The 22,749-nt window shown below is 46.0% G+C and overlaps 1 protein-coding gene across 1 annotated transcript in view; it reads left to right on the forward strand.

Annotated features, from left to right (window-relative positions):
- The first annotated feature begins 774 nt into the window (after window positions 1–774).
- ALG8 (ALG8 alpha-1,3-glucosyltransferase) overlaps window positions 775–22,749 on the forward strand; it is a 32,951-nt gene continuing 10,976 nt past the window's right edge. Inside the window, exons 1-8 of the mRNA XM_068264805.1 lie at window positions 775–940; window positions 6,561–6,639; window positions 7,881–8,074; window positions 8,477–8,586; window positions 10,830–10,897; window positions 14,966–15,092; window positions 17,612–17,715; window positions 19,215–19,335. Coding sequence (XP_068120906.1) covers window positions 822–940; window positions 6,561–6,639; window positions 7,881–8,074; window positions 8,477–8,586; window positions 10,830–10,897; window positions 14,966–15,092; window positions 17,612–17,715; window positions 19,215–19,335 — 922 coding nt within the window. The 5' untranslated portion in view covers window positions 775–821. The remainder of the gene's footprint in view (window positions 941–6,560; window positions 6,640–7,880; window positions 8,075–8,476; window positions 8,587–10,829; window positions 10,898–14,965; window positions 15,093–17,611; window positions 17,716–19,214; window positions 19,336–22,749) is intronic.

A 22,749-nucleotide genomic window follows, 5' to 3' on the forward strand; every position in this document is an offset into this window, starting at 1 on the left:
ATTTCGGTCCACTGTGTATTTGACACTCCTGCCCTCTTCTGATCTCATACCTCCCAACTTTTTGAGATGAGAAAGAGCCACACCCTAATCACGCCCCCAGTCACCCATAGCATAAAGATTTCAAACGAAAATATGTTGTTTTCTAATTCTAATTCAAACCACACCAATCTTTTCTTTTTTGTTCATTTTCATTCATACTAACATATGAATATAATAAATATATCAATTTAAAGGATGGGAATAATGTTTAGAGTCAATAAAAAAATCAGTAGAAAAATAGAAATATTTACATAGGGTTACATAAGTCCTGAAAGAGGGACAAATGAGAAAAAAATAGGGACAGAGGTATTGGGTTCCTAAAGAGGGACTGTCCCTCCAAAAAAAGGATGGTTGGGAGCTATGTGATCTCCCCTGCTGGGTGACCCCGGGCTGTTTCTTTGAAAGTACACAGGCACCATGAATTCATCACACAACATGAAAGAGAACAGCTTTTTCTGCCAAGTTGTTCCTTTTATCCAAACCTCACTGGAACAGTGGAAAAGCAGCTGTCTACACTGAGGAGGTCAATCATTTCAGCTCAACAATAACTCTCTCCTTTCTCCTGAAGTCCTGGACCGTCACACTGCCATACAGGAAATCTTCCAACTCACAAGAAAAATTAGCACGTGCTGAGCTGTAATTGGCGCCGCCTGGGCTCGTGGTCACGTGACACGCAGACCGCCGCACGCAACTCCAGCGATAGGACGTCTGGTCCCGAGGCCACGCCCACAGACACGTCTTTTGTGACAGCTGCTGCCCGGAAGTGTTCTGGGTGTAGCAAGATGGCGGCCTCCAGAGATCCCACCGTGGAGAGCGGTCCCCCGCTGGCCGGGGCTAGGAGCTGGTTTTACTCGCTGGCGCTGGGGGTCACGTTCATGAAGGTTCTGCTGATACCGGCATAGTAAGAGCCAGGAAGCCTTTCTCCACCCGCACTGAGCCATGTGCCAGGCTGCTAGCAGGCAGAGCCAGAGATGAATGAATGACAGCTGCTGCGGGGGGTGCTAGTGTGGGACTACAGCTCCCAGCGTGCAATGCAGACAGCAGCTCCAATGATCCATAGCAAACAGCAGCTTTGTTGCATGCATGTTAGGGAGCTACTGTGGCTCTGCAAAGGTGGCCATACATCTCTTGACTTGGTGGCTGGCTAACGATCCAATTTGATAATTAATTGAATTGGTTGGAAATCGGTGATAGCAAGAGCATGCCCGATTGACAATGAGACCGATTTTGGGCCAATCTGGTATGCATGCTGTCTTGCCATTGTAGTTGACCGGTTGCATGGTGGTGAGGGCGAGCAATATTGGCATGTAATTGGTTGCATGTATTAATCAGACATGGTGCAAGATTTAGGGCTGACATGCCCGATTGGGTGCACAGCGGTAATGGTTTGTGATATCGGGGTGAGCGACAGAATCCTGGGCGCAGACTCCCCCTACCAATGTAGTTCTCCCACCCCAGTGTAAAATGTGCCCTGTGCAGTATACTTTACCTGTTGGTGTCCGCTGCTGGCTCCATGCTTTGTCCACATGCACATGGCTGCCGTCGTGGGGCGTGCATATGTAAACGGAGTCCTGAGCCAGCAGCGGACACTTACAGGTAAAGTATACTACACGAGGCACATTTTACATTAGGGGGGATGGTGGAGGTGGCATCACAAGGCCACCTCCCAAGAGATTTCATGCTGAATTCGATCGGGGATCGCTGGTTTATGGGCAGGTAACAGATCTTGAAACCCCCGGCTCTGCCCCCTAGTGTATAGAAGCTAGTGGCATGTATATCGTTAATGGAAGAGTGGGGGGTTAGGAAGACAGATGGGCGGTGGGCTACACACTCGGGGGTACATTTATACACTAGCGTCCTGCACAAATGCAGAATGCTTCTGACTACAGGAGCACAAGAGGATCGCATGCACAGAAGCCCGCGACCACAGATGTGGTCAGCAATCTTACGGAGGGGACAGAGGCACTTTGGAGGGCAAGACAACGGCAATGATGGACCAGACGGGCTGGAAGAAGCCCTAGGTCAGTGATGGCTAACCTTGGCACTCCAGCTGTGGTGGAACTAAAAGTCCCATGAGGCATTGCAAAACTCTGACAGCTCTAAGCATAACTCGGGGAGGCAGAGGCATGATGGAATTTGTAGTTTTGTCACAGCTGGTGCCAAGATTAGCAATCACTGCCCTAGGTAAGTAAAGCTTAAAGAGGATCTGTAACATCAAAAGATCCCCTGGGGGGTACTCACCTCGGGTGGGGGAAGCCTCCGGATCCTAATGAGGCTTCCCACGCCGTCCTCCGTCCCTCAGGGGTCTCGCTGCAGCCCTCCGAGAATAATGACGTCAATATTTACCTTCCTGGCTCCTGCGCAGGCGCTCTGACGGCTGTTGGCTCCGAACTACACGGAAATACCCAATCGCCGTCGGGTCTGCTCTACTGCGCAGGTGCAAGTTTCCGGCACCTGCACAGTAGAGCGGACCTGACTGAGATCGGGTATTTCCGTGTAGTTCGGAGCCGAGAGCAGCTACAGCGCCCCCGCTGGAGCCTGCAAAGATAAATAAAGAACTATGTGGTCTGGGCGCTCCTCCCTCCCCTTTACCTCTTTAAACTGTATGATTTGTATTAATTAAAAGCCAGACAGTACCCCAGAGGATCGCTACACACGTGGGGGGTATCACCTCCCTAAAACAAATGGTTGGAAAAGTGTACAGCGCTCACTCTGTGCACTAAAACGCAGGAGTTATACCGTAGAACCTACATCAATTGCTATACCACAAACTAGCATAAACACAGACTAAAGTGTGCCAAAAAGTCTATGTGACTTGGAGAACAGTTCAATAGGCAATAGACCATCAAAGTCCACTCCACAGGATCGGTGTAATGTGCTACCACCAGGGTATATGTTTCTAGGCACCTCCGCAGTAATTAGTATACAGTAATACTCTCACCGATGTTTAGGGGCTGATACCAAAGATGCCAGCAATCTCGCTTTTTATATATCTCCCTGCTGTTTCGACGACCTTCTTCCTGTAGATTACTCAGAGAAACAAGGGGGGGGTGCATAGCGTAAACCAGTTTGGATACCAGTATATCAGCAGACCCTCCACCAGTGCTGTAAAGCCAGTGCTGTTAAACATTCATATGGCACCCTTTGAGGTTTTGATGTATCCACATGCAGCCCGTGACACCACAGAGACTCAAAATGCGCTCACCAGATTCCTATGCTGAAGCGCTTGTGATGCCGGCTGCTGCTTTGTTTACCCTCGTGCCGTGGTTGTATTCCTTAAGAGACTCAGAAACGAAAGCTCCCATAGCATAATTCCATTTAATATACTTGTAGACACATAAAAGTTACACTCACATTTGTAAAAACGATATGCGCATATCATAAAAGACTCCTCATCTGTTGCTGTACATCCGCGTCTCTGCCGCTGTTCCGCCTGAGGCCACGCCTCAGGCGGAACGGCGGCAGAGACGCGGATGTACAGCAACAGATGAGGAGTCTTTTATGATATGCGCATATCGTTTTTACAAATGTGAGTGTAACTTTTATGTGTCTACAAGTATATTAAATGGAATTATGCTATGGGAGCTTTCTTTTCTGAGTCTCTTAAGGAATACAACCACGGCACGAGGGTAAACAAAGCAGCAGCCGGCATCACAAGCGCTTCAGCTGGTCTATAAAGGGTCAGCATAGGAATCTGGTGTGCGCATTTTGAGTCTCTGTGGTGTCACGGGCTGCATGTGGATACATCAAAACCTCAAAGGGTGCCATATGAATGTTTAACAGCACTGGCTTTACAGCACTGGTGGAGGGTCTGCTGATATACTGGTATCCAAACTGGTTTACGCTATGTACCCCCCCTTGTTTCTCTGAGTAATCTACAGGAAGAAGGTCGTCGAAACAGCGGGGAGATATATAAAAAGCGAGATTGCTGGCATCTTTGGTACCAGCCCCTAAACATCGGTGAGAGTATTACTGTATACTAATTACTGCGGAGGTGCCTAGAAACATATACCCTGGTGGTAGCACATTACACCGATCCTGTGGAGTGGACTTTGATGGTCTATTGCCTATTGAACTGTTCTCCAAGTCACATAGACTTTTTGGCACACTTTAGTCTGTGTTTATGCTAGTTTGTGGTATAGCAATTGATGTAGGTTCTACGGTATAACTCCTGCGTTTTAGTGCACAGAGTGAGCGCTGTACACTTTTCCAACCATCTGCAAAGATAAATATTGAACTGACAGTTGGCTCTGTCGCCCGCTGTTCGGAGGGCTGCAGCGAGACCCCCGTGGGACAGAGGACGGCGTGGGAAGCCTCATTAGGATCCGGAGGCTTTCCCCACCCGAGGTGAGTACCCCCCAGGGGATCTTTTTGACGTTACAGAGTCTCTTTAACTTTTTTTTTTCAACTCGGATATCCTTTAAACCTGCTACACACATTCAATTTTGATTGGCCAATAGCTGACAAATTTTACCACCTCCGGGAGTAGTTTTCTCGTAATGTGCCTGCGCAGTAAGTTCCCGGAGATGTACAGCCGCATTAGCATCAGGCGAATAATTGGTACGGCGGTGGGGAACTGAGGATCGTAGGAGGATGGCGTGGGACATGACAGCTGCAGGGGGTCGATAGAAGCCCAAGGTAAGTGTCTGTTTTTCTTAAGATCCACAGAACCCCTTTAAAGAGACACTGAAGCGAAAAAAAATATATGATATAATGAATTGGTTGTGTACTATGAATAATTACTAGAAGATTAGCAGCAAAGAAAATATTCTCATATTTTTCTTTTCAGGTATATAGTGTTTTTTCTAACATTGCATCACTCTATAATATGTCCAGATTACACAACACTCAGCATTCAAAATGAGTCTTTCAGAGCAGTCTGTGATGTAATAAACTCTCCTCTGCTAGAGGCAAAAGTAAACAGTTTAATTACAGTTGAGATAATAAAAGTCAGATAACAGCCCTCTCCAGGACCAAGTTGGTTGGAGAGCTTAATAGCTTTTTTGCATAGAGATAACTGGAGTTTCTCAACTCTTATTGCACTGGAAACAATTAGACTGATGTATCTGACCTTAATGTTTTTTTTCTTAGCTGTAGTACACATACAAATCATAATATCATCATTTTTTTTTCGCTTCAGTGTCTCTTTAAGTGCTAGTGATTTCCATTAGTGCAAAGCTTTATGCGTACAGCAAGTGGTATTGGGTAGTAGAAACGCTGTACTGTAAAGCGATTTTTTTTTTTTTTTTTTTTTTTTTTTTTTTTTTTTTTTTTTTTTTTTTTATTATTGTTACTGTGGGATCACCTCTGTTGACTTTTTTATTAACCTAGCGCTTTTGGAATTGTTGGAAATAAGCAGGGAAGATTATTATTTTTTTTTATTTTTTTATCTGCTGCTGTTTAAAGCAGCCCATACACTCAGCCGATTTTCTGGCCGACCGATCGATCCCGATCGATCGATAGATCGATTGCAAATCGGTTGGCCAATTGACCGATCGACGGCCGATTTCGATCGATTTCGATGGATTTCCATCGAACTTGCAGGGTGGAAAATTTAGGTCGATCTGATGAGATTGCTTATCAGTTTGCATTGGCCTTAATGGAAATCTGATGGCAAAAAAATGCCATCAGATCGAATTTCAATAGATTTCAAACTGAAATCTATTGGAATTCTATCCTGGTAAAAAATGTTCTAAAAACGCATCAGATAGATCATCAGATGCATTTCTTATCTATCTGCTGCCAATCTGACGAGTGTATGGGCACCTTTAGGGTCCGTCATGTTGATCTTTTGATTTTCTTTTCTAAAACCAAGGTACACACATTCCATGATTATGGCCGGAAGCAATCATTCCTGATAATTTATGATGTCAGCTGAGGGAGGGCTGTACGGACATGCTGCTAGTTTCTCAGTCAAGCAGCAGTTTCTGATGTTTGTAGAGTACAGGGGGAGATCAGTAAACAAAAGGCCGACACCTGTTTGCACTTGAGATTTCAGGCTGTGACAGTTCAGTTTTGTTTTTGTTTTTTAAGCAAAATCTAAAGTACATACTGTTTATTTGCAAGACATGCTTGTGGTAAAGCACAGTAGCAAGAATAAATGTTTTTACTTTTGGATAGTACAGAAATGGGGATAGAGCCTGTTTTTCATCGTTGTGTCTGCCCTCTGCTCAAAGATTTAGCCATACATGGAGCTGCTTCCAGCCCCCCTATAATCTAGTTGGCCTTTTTTAGTTTGGCCTCCGCCAATAAGAGGGATATTTTTTTCAGTTGCTGTATTCCTGCTGGGGAGATTTACCCCACTTACGGCTTGGTTGGTTATCGTTTGTCACTGGGGCAGGAAACCAGGAAATGTTGCCTCCACAAGTTGCAAGTTCTGACCCCTCCCTGCTTTATTCATAAGCAGAAGTAAAGCTTTAGCTGTAGTTGGTTTGCAGTACAATGTGTAGAATATTTGGCCAGCAGTAAGGTGTATAATATGTTCCTATGCTGACATCTCTGATCTTCATGTTCATCCGCAGCCATTCCACAGACTTTGAAGTACACCGAAACTGGCTGGCCATCACCCACAGTCGGCCCATAGCCTACTGGTACTATGAGGTGAGTGTCATCGGAAGCTATAGAAACCCTGCAGTTGAGCGTAACAGGCACAGTTTAGTCCAGGAGTGGGCAAACTTTTTGGACCCGAGGGCCATTGACATGGGGTTCTCAAGTTTGACCAAGAGGCCAAACCAAAATAGTAATGACAAAAAATGGGTGTGGCCTTGACAGGATGTGGGTGGAGCTAACTAAGGTAACAGTGTAACACATAGACAGTGGTCCAGAATTTTCTCCCAAAATGCAGTTAGGTAATTAGATAACGTTCCCCACCGACCCGCAAATGGCAGTAGCCAGACCTATTTGGCACTAAGCACAGGCCCAGGGACAGCAGGCAGACCCCCACATATAGCAAGATACATAATGCGGCAGTGTTTACCCCAAATACACTTAATGTGGCAGAATTTGTCCACCAAAAATACATACAAATGCGGTAGCATTTCCTCCAAAATACACATAATGGGTATCATTCATAAAGCATTTCCGCATGCGGAAATGCTTAAGACAGCTGACTTTACCGAACACTCGGCAAGGTCAGCATTCATAAAGGCTCTTTCCGCATGAAAAAATGACACTACCGAGCAGAGTGATAAATCACCGCCTTGTGCGGTGATTATGGGAACAAATGTAGCAAAATGTTAGTTCATGAAGATCACCGCAAGCGGTGTGACGTCGGGAAGTACCGCTCACTCTGATGTAGCGATAACAATGTAAGTGAATGGAGACACAGAGACCCCCCAGGCAGCTGCAGTAGAGCGGAACACAGAGAAATGTATCAACTCGGCAGCTTCGTGTCTCCGCAAGCCTACCGCCAGCCTAGTTCGGGGAATCTCAGCACTGCTTCCGCACATGGATACATTTTTATGAATGCCCACCCAGAAGTCTAAAATACCGGCAGCGGTGTTTTCCCGCGTTGATTCCCCTTACTGACAGCTCCTTTATGAATGATAACCATAGTGCAGCATTTCCTCCCTAAATACACATAATGTGGCAGAATTTTCCCCAAAATAAACATAACTGGGTAGCATTTCTTTCAAAATACATATAATCCTCCAAAATCTAGAGATTTAATGAAAAATAAAAATGTTGGGGAGGAAAATCTAGGGATTGTGTTTATTTTCTGAAAGTTGTAAAAGAGGATACAATGACCAGAATCCGCTCTAAACTGATAGTTCCATGTAAGGTTGTCTTACACGCCAAGTATCATTTATGTTGGCTCATGGAATAATTCTGGTGATTTGCAGGAGACCTCGGAGTGGACTCTAGACTACCCTCCTTTCTTCGCCTGGCTTGAGTACGCTCTGTCCTACGTGGCGCTCTTTTTCGATCCAAAAATGCTTGTAGTGGAGAATTTGGACTATTCCAGCCAGCAAACAATCTTGTTCCAAAGATTCTCTGTAATCCTCACCGACCTTCTCTACTTCTACGCTGTCAAAGAGTGAGTACATCCAACTTATCTCTTGTCCTTGAAAAAGAATTCCATTGCGTTACCCTAAAGGTGAACTCTGCGCACACAAATGAGTGACGTCACTCAGACAATGGCAGAAAGAAATGACAAGTACTTTGAACGACCTTGTTCTTGTACACCGATATTCTAAATGATTATGTGGTTCCAAAGCTGCAAACCTAAGTGACTTTTCACACATGCGCATGCTCTGGAGCTATGTAGTTTGCATGACTTGTACACAAAGGCCGACTTGCATCCTTCTCCTAAAAATGACTTTTTTAGATACCCCACTGTTTTTTATTTTATTTGTAAATCTACTTTTTAAGTTTTTGTTTTTTACTGGTTCATTGTCTCTGCTGAATGATTGTGACCTCTTGTGATGTTCTGCTCCAGGTGCTGCCACATTGTGGACCGTAAGATGGACCGCAGAACCCTCATAGACAAGCCGGCGTTCATCCTCGCCGTCCTCCTGCTCTGGAACTTCGGGTTGCTCATTGTAGATCGTATCCTTTTTCACATTTGGCACAGCACCAGGGGACTTATCAATGAGATGGAAATCCTGTCTCCTTGCATTCAAATTTCATGTAAAGTAGATAGATCTGCAACTGCCCTGCACATTACTCTCCTCCCATGGATCCAACTTGGGGTTACCGCTCTGAGCTGTGGATTTACGGCCCGAGCCTGACTCGGGATTACCGCTAAGGAGGTTAAATACTGCTACTGGAGGAGCCAGCGCTGGAACGAGGAGACTGGGAGAGGAATGGGAATGCTCTATAGAACCCAAAACTGTCCTCTCCATAGGTAAGTATCTGGGGTTTTTTTTTTTTTTTTTTCCCGCTTAACATTCACTTTAAAGCAAGCCTGAAGTGAGAGGGATATGGTGGCTACCGTATTTATTTATTTATTTTTGGTTAAACAATACCAGTTGCCTGGCTGTCCTGCTGATCTATTTGGCTGCAGTAGTGTCTGGCTCGCACGCAAGAACCAAGCATGCAGCTAATCCAGTCAGATTTAAGTCAGAAACATCTGATCTGCATGCTTTGCCTTTAGATAAGGGCCCTTTCACACTTGCTGTGCGCTTTTTTTTTTTTTTTTTTTTTCACAAAAACACAGCATTCAGTTACAGAATCAGGGTTAAGTTGGCCATACACTTATAGATTTACAGCAGATCGACCATCAGATATATTTCTGTCAGATGCCTGTCAAGTCAAATCTGACAGGAATCTATCTGATGTGTGCCACACACTAGGAACAGATTTTCAATAGATTTCAGAATGAAATCTATTGAAAATCGTTCTAAATGCATTATTGAACCAATAGATGCAATGCAACTCTATGGGCCATCGATCTGCTGCCAGCAGAAGATCGACCTAGATCTTCCATCCTGTCAGATCGAAATCAGCCACAAATCGATCGAATGGGGAATATGATAGAATCAATTACTGATCGATTCTATAGAATCGATCGATGGTTAAAATCGACCAGTGTATGGGCCCCTTTAGCTCTATGGGGTATCACATTGCTTGCGGTATAGCAGGGCCCGCCGTGGCAATGCAAAAGCTGTGGTAAAGTATGCCTCACTGTATGGTTGTAGCGCTAATGTGTGTCCTTTCGGGACCGGTGCGGTGTAGAATGAAGTGAAGGAGCCTCAAAGTGTTTAAGGCAGAGGATCATCAGGATTGCCAGCTAATGTGCATTGTTAAAAAGGAAATGCATATGGCAGCTTCCATATACCTTTCAGTTCAGGTGTGCTTTAAAGAGGACCTGCACAGGACAGAAGGAAAACTGAGAGAAATGGACCCTGTATGTATTTAGTGAGTTTAGCCTGTCTAATTCCCCCTCATCTGTGACTAAGCACAAGTGTAATTTGACCTCTCAGCTGGCTGCCTCTGCAGAGCAGCTAATTTGTAAATACAGGATGTTAACCATATGTCTGCTTTCATGAAAGCAGGAAGTAGACATACTGCAGATGTATTGCAGGGTTTGTATCAGCTGTAGCAAAGGAATGTCGCTGATCTTTTAGAGCAAAGAGGAAGTTCTGACTTCAGGTCTGCCAACAGATCTCATTTTGGTCAGTGAAATGTTGGTTACCTTATATACTCACATATAAGCCTCATTTTTAAGCACAAAAATCTGCTTAAAAGTTACCCCCTTGGCCTATATGCGAGTCAGTGGAGCAGAATAGAGGGTGGAGGTGGTTTTGTTACTGACATTGGAGCATAAGGATCGTACACTAGTGATCTCTTGCCAGCTGGCTCCCTGCTGTGTCCGTGCCCCCCATCCACTACAACATGGTGTACAGAGTGCGCTGCTCAAGTCTACCTGTGTCCCCTGGCTTGTGGAGTGTGCAAGCAGCATTGTCAGCTGTTTAATGATCGAGGATTCTTCCTGTGTGGCAATAGCCGTGTCTCATATCTAGGACGTCATCTAGTGGTGTCTTGGAGACACAGCTGTAACATCCATGGGGCACATCTGGCTATGGGTAAAGGGTATGAATTGTACTGGAGGCACATTTGGCTACTATGGAGGGAGCTATACTGGGGAGGGGGCTTATATGAGAGTCAATCACTTTTTCCTGGTTTCTGAGGGAAATGTTGGTACCTCGGCTTATGTGGGTCGGCTTATATGCGAGTGTATATATGGTACAGCAGTTTACTGCATTCTGCTAGGAGTTTTTAACCCTTGTTGTTCATCATCAGTTATGTTTTGTGCACAGCTGGTTCGGTTTTCCTTAAATGCTTTGTAGACGTTCACTTTCAGTACAATGGCTTCCTGTCGGGCATCCTGCTGCTGTCCATTGCCCGCATGTTTCAGGTAAGCTGAGCTATGTGTCTGTAGACTGGCCTGGGGGATGCTGGTCTTGCTGAGTCCTCCTCTGCCTACATTCAGTCTGTGTGATAACATCAACTCGCCTGGGCAGCTTATGCGGTGCTTCTTTATATTAAAGTAGACCTGTAGGGACAGAATTTGAAAAACAGATACTTAAGTAGTAGTAAGCCTCTAGAACCCCGATCCTCTTCCGACCCCCCCCCCCCCCCCTTCCACTGCTGCCCAAAACTCTTTTCCTCTTCATGACCCAGCTCCCATCCTTGAACAAATGCAGCCTTATAGCAGGTGTGCAAGTAAATTCTGCAGTAGCACGAAGCCGCTCATGAGATAAAGGTTGTGCACAAGTGGCTTCATGCTACTGTGAAGGAGCGGACCATAGTTGCATGTGCAGTACAGTCCTGCTCTTATATGGATGGGAACGCAGCCACAAGAAACATTTAACTTAATTTTGTTAAATACGTTTAGCGCACGGGTAGCCAAAGTTTTTGAACCAAGGGCCATTTCACTGATCTTGAGATTGCTTGGGGGATGCACTAGGAAAAGTAAACACAATTTGTTCTGATTGCCCCTAAGTACAGTATGTCTATTGTAGTTTTGTCAAATAAAACTTTTTTGGGGGCAAAGAAACCATATACCACGTGTGCTGTCAACATGTCCCCTTCACTGTGCAGTGGCTGCTGCTGGTCCTACCCCTTTACCGGGACTTCTGTGGCCATTTTTCGTTGCCCCGTAGTGATCACAATAGGACTAGAAAAAATGACACACTCTGGCGGCCATTTCTTGTAGTTCTATACTAATCCCTATAGGACTGTAGGAGAGCGGAAGGGGAAGCAGAGCGGCGACACAGGTTGGCCCTAAACATTGGTGCATACGGGGCCACAACAACGGACTGCAGGCAAAGGAAATCTCACAGGAGCTTTGGGAGCCACTGGAAAAGGCTTTGTGGGCCGCATTTGGACCTCAGGCCGGACTTTAAAGTAGACCTGAACTCTTGCACAGGACACGAGGAAAGCATAGAGAAATGTACCCTGTATGTATTTAGAGTTTAGCCCAGGCATGGGCTAACTTGGCCCTCCAGCTGTTAACCAGCTGAGCGGTCTGGACGAGCTCAGCTCGTCCAACACCGCCAGCGGCTGCCGCTCAGGCCCTGCTGGGCCGATTTTGATGAAATAAAAAGCAGCACACGCAGCCGGCACTTTGCCAGCCGCGTGTGCTGCCTGATCGCCGCCGCTCTGCGGCGATTCGCCGCGAGCAGCGGCGAAAGAGGGCCCCCCTAGCCGCCTGAGCCCTGCGCAGCCGGAACAAAAAGTTCCGGCCAGCGCTAAGGGCTGGATCGGAGGCGGCTGACGTCACGACGTCGGCTGACGTCGATGACGTCACTCCGCTCGTCGCTATGGCGACGATATAAGCAAAACAAGGAAGGCCGCTCATTGCGGCCTTCCTTGTTTATTCTGGGCGCCGGAGGCGATCGGAAGATCGCCTCCGGAGCGCCCTCTAGTGGGCTTTCATGCAGCCAACTTTCAGTTGGCTGCATGAAATAGTTTTTTTTTTATTTAAAAAAAACCCTCCCGCAGCCACCCTGGCGATTTAATCAGAACGCCAGGGTGGTTAATGAACTACAAATCCCACAATGCATTTGCCTTTGAGTCATAACTGTGGCTGTCAGACTCCTGCAATGCAATGTGGGACTTGTAGTTCCTCAACAGCTGGAGGGCCAAGTTTGCCCATGCCTGGTTTAGCCTGTCTAATGTCCCCTCATTTGTGTTTAAAGAGAACCCGAGGTGGGCTTTTATTATGCTAGTGGGGCACAGAGGCTGGTTGTGCACACTAACACCAGCCTCTGTTGCCCCATGGTGTGCCTCCAGGACCCCCCCCCCTGCGTGCCGCTATACCCAGGGCTGTGGAGTCGGTCCAAAAATCCACCGACTCCGACTCCTCAGTTTAGGATTCCACCGACTCCGACTCCACGACTCCGACTCCTCTAATTTGCATATTACAATTTTGTTGATTAAAAGTATGTAACATGAAATTCGTCTCTTAACTGCCAACGCTTAGGAATTTTACAAGACAACTGAAGTGAGAAGGATATGTAGACTACTATATTTATTCCCTTTAGACTAAAACTAGTCCTTGGTAAGAGTACTTGTAAAAGGTACAAACCGGAACAAAGAACATCTATCAGGCCCTAGGCAATGTAAGTGTGGGTACATGTAAGAATGATGTGCAGGTACTCTGCAGGGGAATGAGGAGATTGTAAACAGACAACACCTCTGTGTTCAATGTGCACAGCATTCTCAGTGGATTCCCTGCAGCTCTGTGGGGAGTGCATATGTAGAGTATAGTACTACTGTGTAACAAAGTAAACCTGAGACAGATGAAATTAAAGTTTTATACATACCTGGGGCTTCCTCCAGGCGCCTTCAGGATAATCAGTCCCTCGTTGTCCTCCTCCGCCACCTGGATCTTCTGCTATGAGTCCAGGTACTTGAGCCAGTCAGGCATAGTGCGCATGCACACACTCCGCCGCCAGGAGCATACTACACCTGTGCAGCACTATTGCGCAGGTGCAGAATGTTCCTGGCTGTGGGAGCGGCATGCGACCGGACAGCGCTGAATTACCAGGACTCATAGCAGAAGATCCGGGTGGTGGAGGACAGCGAGGGACTGATTAGCCTGAAGGGGGCTGGAGGAAGATCCAGGTATGTATAAAACTTTACTTTTCATCCGTCTCAGTTACCCTTTAATTTGTAGTCACCAAACCAAATTTTAACATATCAAATTATTTGATTTCATCAGCAAAGGGAGTGCATACATTTGCATAAATCAGCATCAATGCAGAATTATTTCCATCTCGTTGACCATCTCTATTAGTGACACAGCTACACATCAGGCTTTATTCTTACAGCATAGATGTTATTTAGTATATATAAGAGATTCCTGTGTACACACCATATATACAGTCACAATCAGATATGTATATCTGACCTTAAAAATATGGGGACTGCTTTATTGAAGCAGCACAAGTAACTAATTTTGATTGGTTTATTTCATTTTTGTGGACTAAGCACAGCTATTACTGTGTATATATACTGTATATATACATTATTTTTAATGACTATTATCTAAGAAATAGAACATTTTATCATATTTTCTATTTTAATTACAGTTACAAATTCATTAGGAGTCGGAGTCGGTGCATTTTTTCCCGACTCCGACTCCAGGCACCCAAAATTGCCCGACTCCACGACTCCGACTCTACGACTCCGACTCCACAGCCCTGGCTATACCCCCCGCAGTGCTGGCGACACGCAGCGTGTCGCCAGCACAATGTTTACTTATGCCTGTCAGCGCCGCTCCCCCGCCTCCTCCATATCAGCGCTACCCGCCCGTGTCCTTTCCCTCCCGCTGATTGGAGGGAAGGGACGCGGGCGGGTAGCGCCGATACGGGGGAGCGGCGCTAACGGACAGACAGGCATAGGTAAACATTGTGCTGGCGACACGCTGTGTGTCTCTAGCACTGCGGGGGGTATAGCGGCGCTCAGAGGGGTCCTGGAGGCACACCATGGGGCAACTGAGGCTGGTGTTAGTGTGCACAACCAGCCTCTGTGCCCCACTAACATAATTAAATATTTAATCACAAGTTGTAATTTGATCTCACCCTGTGTCACATGACTGAAATAGTAGAAACAGTGGAGATTTATTTTAGGATTTATATAAGCTGTAATAAAGAAATGTTTTTTTCTTTGAAGGTTGTTATGCTGTTGCATACCTTTTTAGAGCAAAGAGGAAGTTCTGAGTTCAGGTCCAATTCAAAGACTTCCCTGGTTTAGAGGATCCTGTCTGAACAGCAAGTAAATGCGGAGCCAAGCAGCAGAAGCCCCTCTCATAAACACTGATCACTTTTTCAGCTTGGCTGTTTTCAAGTCATGTGATTGATTTTTTTTGAAACAAGGTTATTAGCGACAGAAGCCTCATTTTAAATGGGGGGTGGAGGCAACATCCGGGTGGTCTGCATTTGGAAGTTGTAATATGTTCCCTCCTGTCTTCCTACAGCACAGACACCTGGAGAGCGCCTTCCTGTTCGCTGTCCTGCTGAACTTCAAGCACATCTATCTGTACATCGCCCCAGCCTATGGCATCTACCTGCTACGAACATACTGCTTTATGGCCAATAATTCAGGTCGGTATGATGATTACATCTGCGTCCTGAGAAGTGCCAGTCGTTTTACGTACAAAGTATCTCTTGAAATCCACACATGATACAATTTTTAAATTCAAGGTTTAAAATTAATTTTTTTCTGATTCATTGTAACATTTTAAAAAAATCTGACCAATGTACCACACACGTGTTAAATTTTTACCAAATTATGAAAAAAAAAAAAAAAAAAATTTGAAAGAACTTAGAAAATTGCTTGGGAGTGTATATATAAAAAAATGACAATCTACCTCACACCATTCAATTTACAGAAAAATTGATCATAAAAATCCACCACTTCTGATCGACTTATGAAGGATAAAAATGGGAAATCCAGTTGGATTTCTTGCTCGACTAAAAAGAAAAGCTTTCGATTCTTTAGGACAACCAATCGTTTATATGGAAAAGCCAGAAATCAGATCATTTTATTGTACCTTGTGTGGTCACATTTATAGAGAATCTGAAGTTAAAATAAACTTCTGATGTGATTTGTATGTTTAGTACAGCTAAGAAATAGTACATTAACAACACAGATGACTCTGGTATTGTTTCCAGTACAGGAAGAGTTAAGAAACTTGTTATCTATGCAAAAAAGCTTCTCTGAGCTTTGCCAGTTGCAAAGTAGAGAGCAGTTCTGTCTTCTGAAGCTTTTCTCAACTGTCCCTCTGTATCTTTAAGGTTTTACTATAGAGAAGTTGAAAAGGTCATTAGCTCTGCTCTGTGAAATCATTTAGAATGCTGAGTAGTGTGTAAACTGCAAATATTAGAGAATGATGCAATGTTATTTGGGGGGAAAAAACTGAAAGTAAAAATATGACTTTTCTTTGCTACTAATGTTCTATTCATTATCCATACTACACATATACAATTCTATCATAAGTTTGTTGTGTTTTTTTTTTTTTTTTTTTTTTTTGTTCCAGTGTCCCCTTAAAGTGAATAAGTCAGGAGCACATATTTTTATCAAAATCTCAGCTGAAATGTTTCTAATAGTTAAGGTTGAATGCCGTAAATATAGAGGTTTGTCCTGTTAAACTCTACTTTACTCACTATTCTATTCTACCAATTAATGGTTTTCTAATAGGGCCTCTTTTGGGGAAATGGGCCCCTTGGGCATCGCTGGGCTGCACAGACACGAATCAGCTGTGTAGCTGATGACACGGACTGTTGCTATGTGGAGTGGGGTGACATCTATCAGAGGTGTGTTCGCACCTTTACTGGGCTCACAATAGACCTGCCTGGAGCAGATTCCCCCCCCCCCCCCCCACACACACACCACACACCACACCACACACACCACACACACCACACATACACACACACCACACATACACACACACCACACATACACACACACCACACACACACACCACACACACACACCACACACACACACCACACACACACACACACCACACACACACACCCCACACACACACCCCACACACACACCCCACACACACACCCCACACACACACACCCCACACACACACACACACCACACACCACACACACCACACACCACACACACCACACACCACACACACCACACACCACACACACCACACACACACACCACACACACACACACCACACACACACCACACACACACCCCACACACACACCCCACACACACACCCCACACACACACACACCCCACACACACACCCCACACACACACCCCACACACACACACCACACACACACCCCACACACACACACCACACACACACACCACCCACACACACACACCACACACACACACCACACACACACACCACACACACACACCACACACAAACACCACACACACCACACACACACACACTATACACACACAGCGCACAACATGTGACCTCCATGCAGATGGTGTCCTGGCTGAGATCTGATTCTGGCACACAAGTTCTGTGTAGGGTTCAGCATTGAGATTATTATTTATTGTATTTATAAATTGCCAACATATTACGCGGCGCTGCACAATAGATAAATGATAAACAAAGATACAATATGTCCAAGGTCGTACATACGAGGAGCTCACAACAAAACAAGATCATGCAAATGTCTTTTGATAACAGTAGTTCAGTGTCTTTGGTCAAAATATCCCCCTATACATTCCTAGTGGTTTGGGTCACCCCGAGCTGCTTGGTTTCTCTTTTGGTCAAAATAGTTCAAGTCCACAAAAGGGGTGGCAGACAGCAAGACTCCATAATCAAGCTGGAAACACTAGGGCGGAGGGACCTGCCAGAGGCTTACAATCTAAAGAGTGGGGGTAGAGACAATAGGTGCGTCTGGGAGGGTGCGCAGCAGAGCGTATTATGGTGCTGATGTAGGGGGGGTACGCGAGCATGAAAAGGTGAGTCTTGAGGGCTTGTTTGAAGGTATTAAAGGTGGGAGCGAGTTCCAGAGAGTGGGAGCAGCCCTAGTGAAGTCCTGCAATCATGCATGGTAATGAGATATACGCGGTGCAACTAGGCGCAGAGATAACTGCTTGTGTTTTGTTCCATAGATGGATCTGTGAGATGGAAAAGTTTCAGCGTTTTGCGGTTCCTCGCTTTGGCAGTCATTGTGCTGTTGGTGTTTACAGTGTCTTTTGGACCCTTCATATACCTGGTATGAAATCTGAACTCCTATGGGAGAAATGGACCACTTGAATTCCTCTTTGGCCGCATTCGATTGGTCCATTTTCAAGCTGAATAAATTTGAATAATCCTGCATCAACTCATAATTATTTGGATCTCATTAACCATCCTTGCTAAGGCCTGGTTCACATATAAATCTGCACATTTCCAGTGCAGTCAGTTTTGCATCCGTTTTACCTGACTGAACCAGAAATGTACACCTTTTTTATGTGTGAACACAGCCATAGAAACACACACAAAACAGACAGGACTGGGCACCTTTTTATGTGTGAACCCAGCCGTACTGCTAGGACAGCCAGAACAATATAACATTAGAACACGTATGCTCTTATTCAAAGGGGATAATGGTCGGGATCCTCTTCATCTCCGTGGACGCACTGCGCAGGCGTCACTAGCGTTTGAGCCTGCACAATAGAACAGAGCTGGCTGTGCACAAAGGAAAGCTGCTTCATGCCGCTGTGCCGACTGTACTTTGCACCTGCACTGTGCAGCCATGCTAATACACAAAGGGGTGCGCTGCTGTGGGCAAAATTCAGCCAGCATCAGGTAATGTATACCTGTATCGGATCGGCTGCCGCTAGCGACGCGCTCCCTACCCGCGGGCGATCGACGATAATTTCCTGCATGGCGCGATCGATGGACTGATCCGATTTCGGGAGGAAATCGGATCGGCGGGTGCGTTTAGCGCGAACGATTGGCAGCAGATTCGATCCCAGTGATCAAATCTGCGTTCGAAACGGCGGCAAATTGGGCCAGTAGATGGCCAGCTTTAGCTTATCTCTCAGGTAATTTACCTCCCGACTTAGTGATAGACGTGGGCCCCCTAGCTTAAAGGGGAACTGAAGTAAGAGGTATACAGGGGCTGCCATATTTATTTCCTTTTAATCAATACTAGTTGCCTGGCAGCCCTGCTGGTCTATTTCTCTGCAGTAGTATCTGAATAACACCAAAAACAAGCATGCAGCTAGTCTTGTCAGATCTGACTTTAAAGTCTGAAACACCTGATCTGCTGCATGCTTGTTCAGGGGCTATGGCTAATAGTATTAAAGGCAGAGGATCAGCAGGGCTGCCAGGCAACCACCTCATCTGCTGCATGCTTGTTCAGGGGCTATGGCTAATAGTATTAGAGGCTGAGGATCAGCAGGGCTTCCAGGCACCTGGTATTGCTTAAAAGGAAATAAACATGGCAGACTCCATATACCTCTCTCTTCAGTTCCCCTTTAAAGGGAATCAAGCGCCACTTTTCTTTTCTTGGTTTCTAATAGCTGTGCAGAGCTGGTAATATTGGGAGAAGAGTCAAAATAGCCGTTCTAAGCACAGCTTTGAATACCAACAGGTGTGGGTTTGTTTTTTTTCTTTTAATACTCGTAACTGGCTGCAGACTGAGGTGTAAAATGTTCATAGCTACATAGATGGCTTTGTATTGTAGAATCTCCTCCAATATAACTTGTGTACGTTTTTTCTTTCCAGGGGCAACTTCCTCAAGTCTTTTCTCGCCTTTTCCCCTTTAAGAGAGGCCTGTGTCACGCCTACTGGGCCCCGAATTTCTGGGCGTTATACAATGTGGCGGATAAAGCGCTTTCTATTATTGGTAAGTTTTGAAACTCCGCCTACCACCCAGTTAACCATTCACCAGTATCCAGATTTGTGGCAGTTCATAGGGATGAAACCAAAGACATAAAGTACCTGAACCTGGATCAAGAATGTCCTCCGCTATAGGGAATTATTTGAAGAACTTTCCTGATTTCATTTTTCTTTAGTTTTAATCTGTTTAAAAAAGGGGGGAACAAAAATTAAAGTTCCCATTAATGATAAAATCCCCCGGACGATTGCTTATGTTCAATTGTTATGATCATTTAGAAACAATCGTTTTGGCCCACTAACAGAAGGAAAACTGCTATCCATTTCGGTCAGATTAATGGAATCCATCCGAACATACGGGTAAATATTAACTGAAACAGTCTGTCTTGATTACATCAGTTGATGGTTTAATCCTTAAAGAGAATCTGGTGCGCCTGTCGTGTTCACATGGCCGGGAGCATTCTGCACCTGCGCAGTACGGGACAGGCACACAGCCAGGCCGCGCATGCGCAAAAGAGCCCGACTAATGCTTTTGAAAGAAGATAACTGGGGCTGATAGCGGACTAGTGGAGCCACCCGGGATGACAGCAGGGGGAGGCAACGGTGGTCATGGGGCTCGAGGAAGCCACAGGTATCAATTCTTTTTTACATCCTTTCTCAGGTTACCTTTTTAATTAGTGTACAGACGAGCTGAACAGCTGGTTCTGTCCTACTGAAAGAGGAGGGGCCTCACTGCAGCTTGTAGCAGGAAATTGTTCTGGTCAGCTCAGGATCTTTAAAGGATGCCCGAAGTGACATGTAACATGAGATAGACATGTGTATGTACAGTGCCTAGCACACAAATAACTAGGCTGTGTTCCTTTTTTTCCTTTCTCTGCCTGAAAGAGTTAAATATCCGGTATGTAAGTGGCTGACTCAGTCCTGATTCAGACAGGAAGTGACTACAGTGTGACCATCACTGATAAGAAATCCCAACTATAAAACACTTTCCTAGCAGAAAATGCTAGGGTCACACTGTAGTCACTTCCTGTCTGAGTCAGGACTGAGTCAGCCACTTACGTACCTGATATTTAACTCTTTCAGGCAGAGAAAGGAAAAAAGGAACACCGCACAGTTATTTGTGTGCGCTAGGCACTGTACATGTTTATCTCATCATGTCACATGTCACCTCGGGTATCCTTTAAAGCACACCTGAAGTGAGAGGGATATAGAGGCAGGCATATTTATTTCCATTTTAACAATGCAATTGCCTGACAGTCCTGTTGATCTTACTTCTGATACTATTGATAGCCATAGACCCTGAACAAGCCCAGATCAGATGTTGCTGACTGAAGTCTGACTGGGTTTGTCCCATGCTTGTTTCAGGTGTGTGATTCAGACACTGTTGATGCATGAAAGATTAGCAGGATGCCAGGCAACTGGTATTGTGTAAAAGGAAATGATTATTTCGGACCCCCCATCCCTCTCACTTTAACCACTTCCCGACCGCCGTATATACAATTGGCGGCCGGGAAGTGCACCCCGCAAGGACCGCCGTATAGACAAATGGCGGCGATCCTTGTAGGGGCATGGGCGGAGCGATCGCGTCATCCGTGACGCGATCCTCCGCCTGGCGCCGCTCACCCGCCGCAACATCCCGCCGGCCATACGGAAGCGCCGGCGGGATGTTAACCCGACGATCGCCGCATACAAAGTGTATAATACACTTTGTAATGTTTACAAAGTGTATTATACACGCTGCCCCCTGCCCTGGTGGTCCCAGTGTCCGAGGGACCACCAGGGCAGGCTGCAGCCACCCTAGTCTGCACCAAGCACACTGATTTCCCCCCCCCCCCTGCCCCAGATCGCCCACAGCACCCATCAGACCCCCCCCCTGCCCACCCCCCAGACCCCTGTTTGCACCCAATCACCCCCCTAATCACCCTTCAATCACTCCCTGTCACTATCTGTCAACGCTATTTTTTTTTTATTCCCCCCCCCCCCCCGCCCCCTGCTCCCTCCTGATCACCCCCCCCCCCCCATGTACTGTATGCATCTATCCCCCCTGATCACCTGTCAATCACCCATCAATCACCCCCTGTCACTGCCACCCATCAATCAGCCCCTAACCTGCCACTTGCGGGCAATCTGATCACCCCCCCACACCATTAGATCGCCCGCAAACCCGCCGTCAGATTACCTTCCAAATGTATTGTTTACATCTATTCTCTCCTCTAAACACCCACTAATTACCCATCAATCACCCCCTATCACCACCTGTCACTTTTACCTATCAGATCAGACCCTAATCTGCCCCTTGCGGGCACCCAATCACCCGCCCACACGCTCAGATTGCCCTCTGACCCCCCCTTATCAATTCACCAGTGCATTAATTACATCTGTTCTTCCCTGTAATAACCCACTGATCACCTATCACCCATCAATCACCCCCTGTCACCCCCTGTCACTGCCACCCATCAATCAGCCCCTAACCTGCCCCTTGCGGGCAATCTGATCACCCACCCACACCAATAGATCGCCCGCAGATCCGACGTCCGATCACCTCCCAAGTGCAGTGTTTACATCTGTTCTCTACCCTAAACACCCACTAATTACCCATCAATCACCCCCTGTCACTGCTACCTATCAGATTAGACCCCTATCTGCCCCTAGGGCACTCAATCACTCGCCCACACCCTCAGAATGCCCTCAGACCCCAGCCCTGATCACCTCGCCAGTGCATTGCTTGCATCTATTCCCCCCTCTAATCACACCTTGAGACACCCATCAATCACCTCCTGTCACCCCCTAGCACACCTACCCATCAGATCAGGCCCTAATTTGCTCCGTGTGGGCTCCTGATCACTCGGCCAAACCCTCAGATCCCCCTCAGACCCCCTTCCGATCACCTCCCCAGTGCATTGATTGCATCTATTTTCCCCTCTAACCACCCCCTGAGACACCCATCAATCACCTCCTGTCACCCCCCTAGCACTCCTATCCATCAGATCAGGCCCAATACAACCTGTCATCTAAAAGGCCACCCTGCTTATGACCGGTTCCACAAAATTCGCCCCCTCATAGACCACCTGTCATCAAAATTTGCAGATGCTTATACCCCTGAACAGTCATTTTGAGACATTTGGTTTCCAGACTACTCACGGTTTTGGGCCCGTAAAATGCCAGGGCGGTATAGGAACCCCACAAGTAACCCCATTTTAGAAAAAAAAACACCCCAAGGTATTCTGTTCGGTGTATGACGAGTTCATAGAAGATTTTTATTTTTTGACAAAAGTTAGCGGAAATTGATTTTTATTGGTTTTTTTTTCACAAAGTGTCATTTTTCACTAACTTGTGACAAAAAATAAAAACTTCTATGAACTCACCATACTCCTAACGGAATACCTTGGGGTGTCTTCTTTCTAAAATGGGGTCACTTGTGGGG

Source organism: Hyperolius riggenbachi, chromosome 2 (genome assembly GCF_040937935.1).
Source record: "Hyperolius riggenbachi isolate aHypRig1 chromosome 2, aHypRig1.pri, whole genome shotgun sequence".
Lineage (NCBI taxonomy): Eukaryota > Metazoa > Chordata > Amphibia > Anura > Hyperoliidae > Hyperolius > Hyperolius riggenbachi.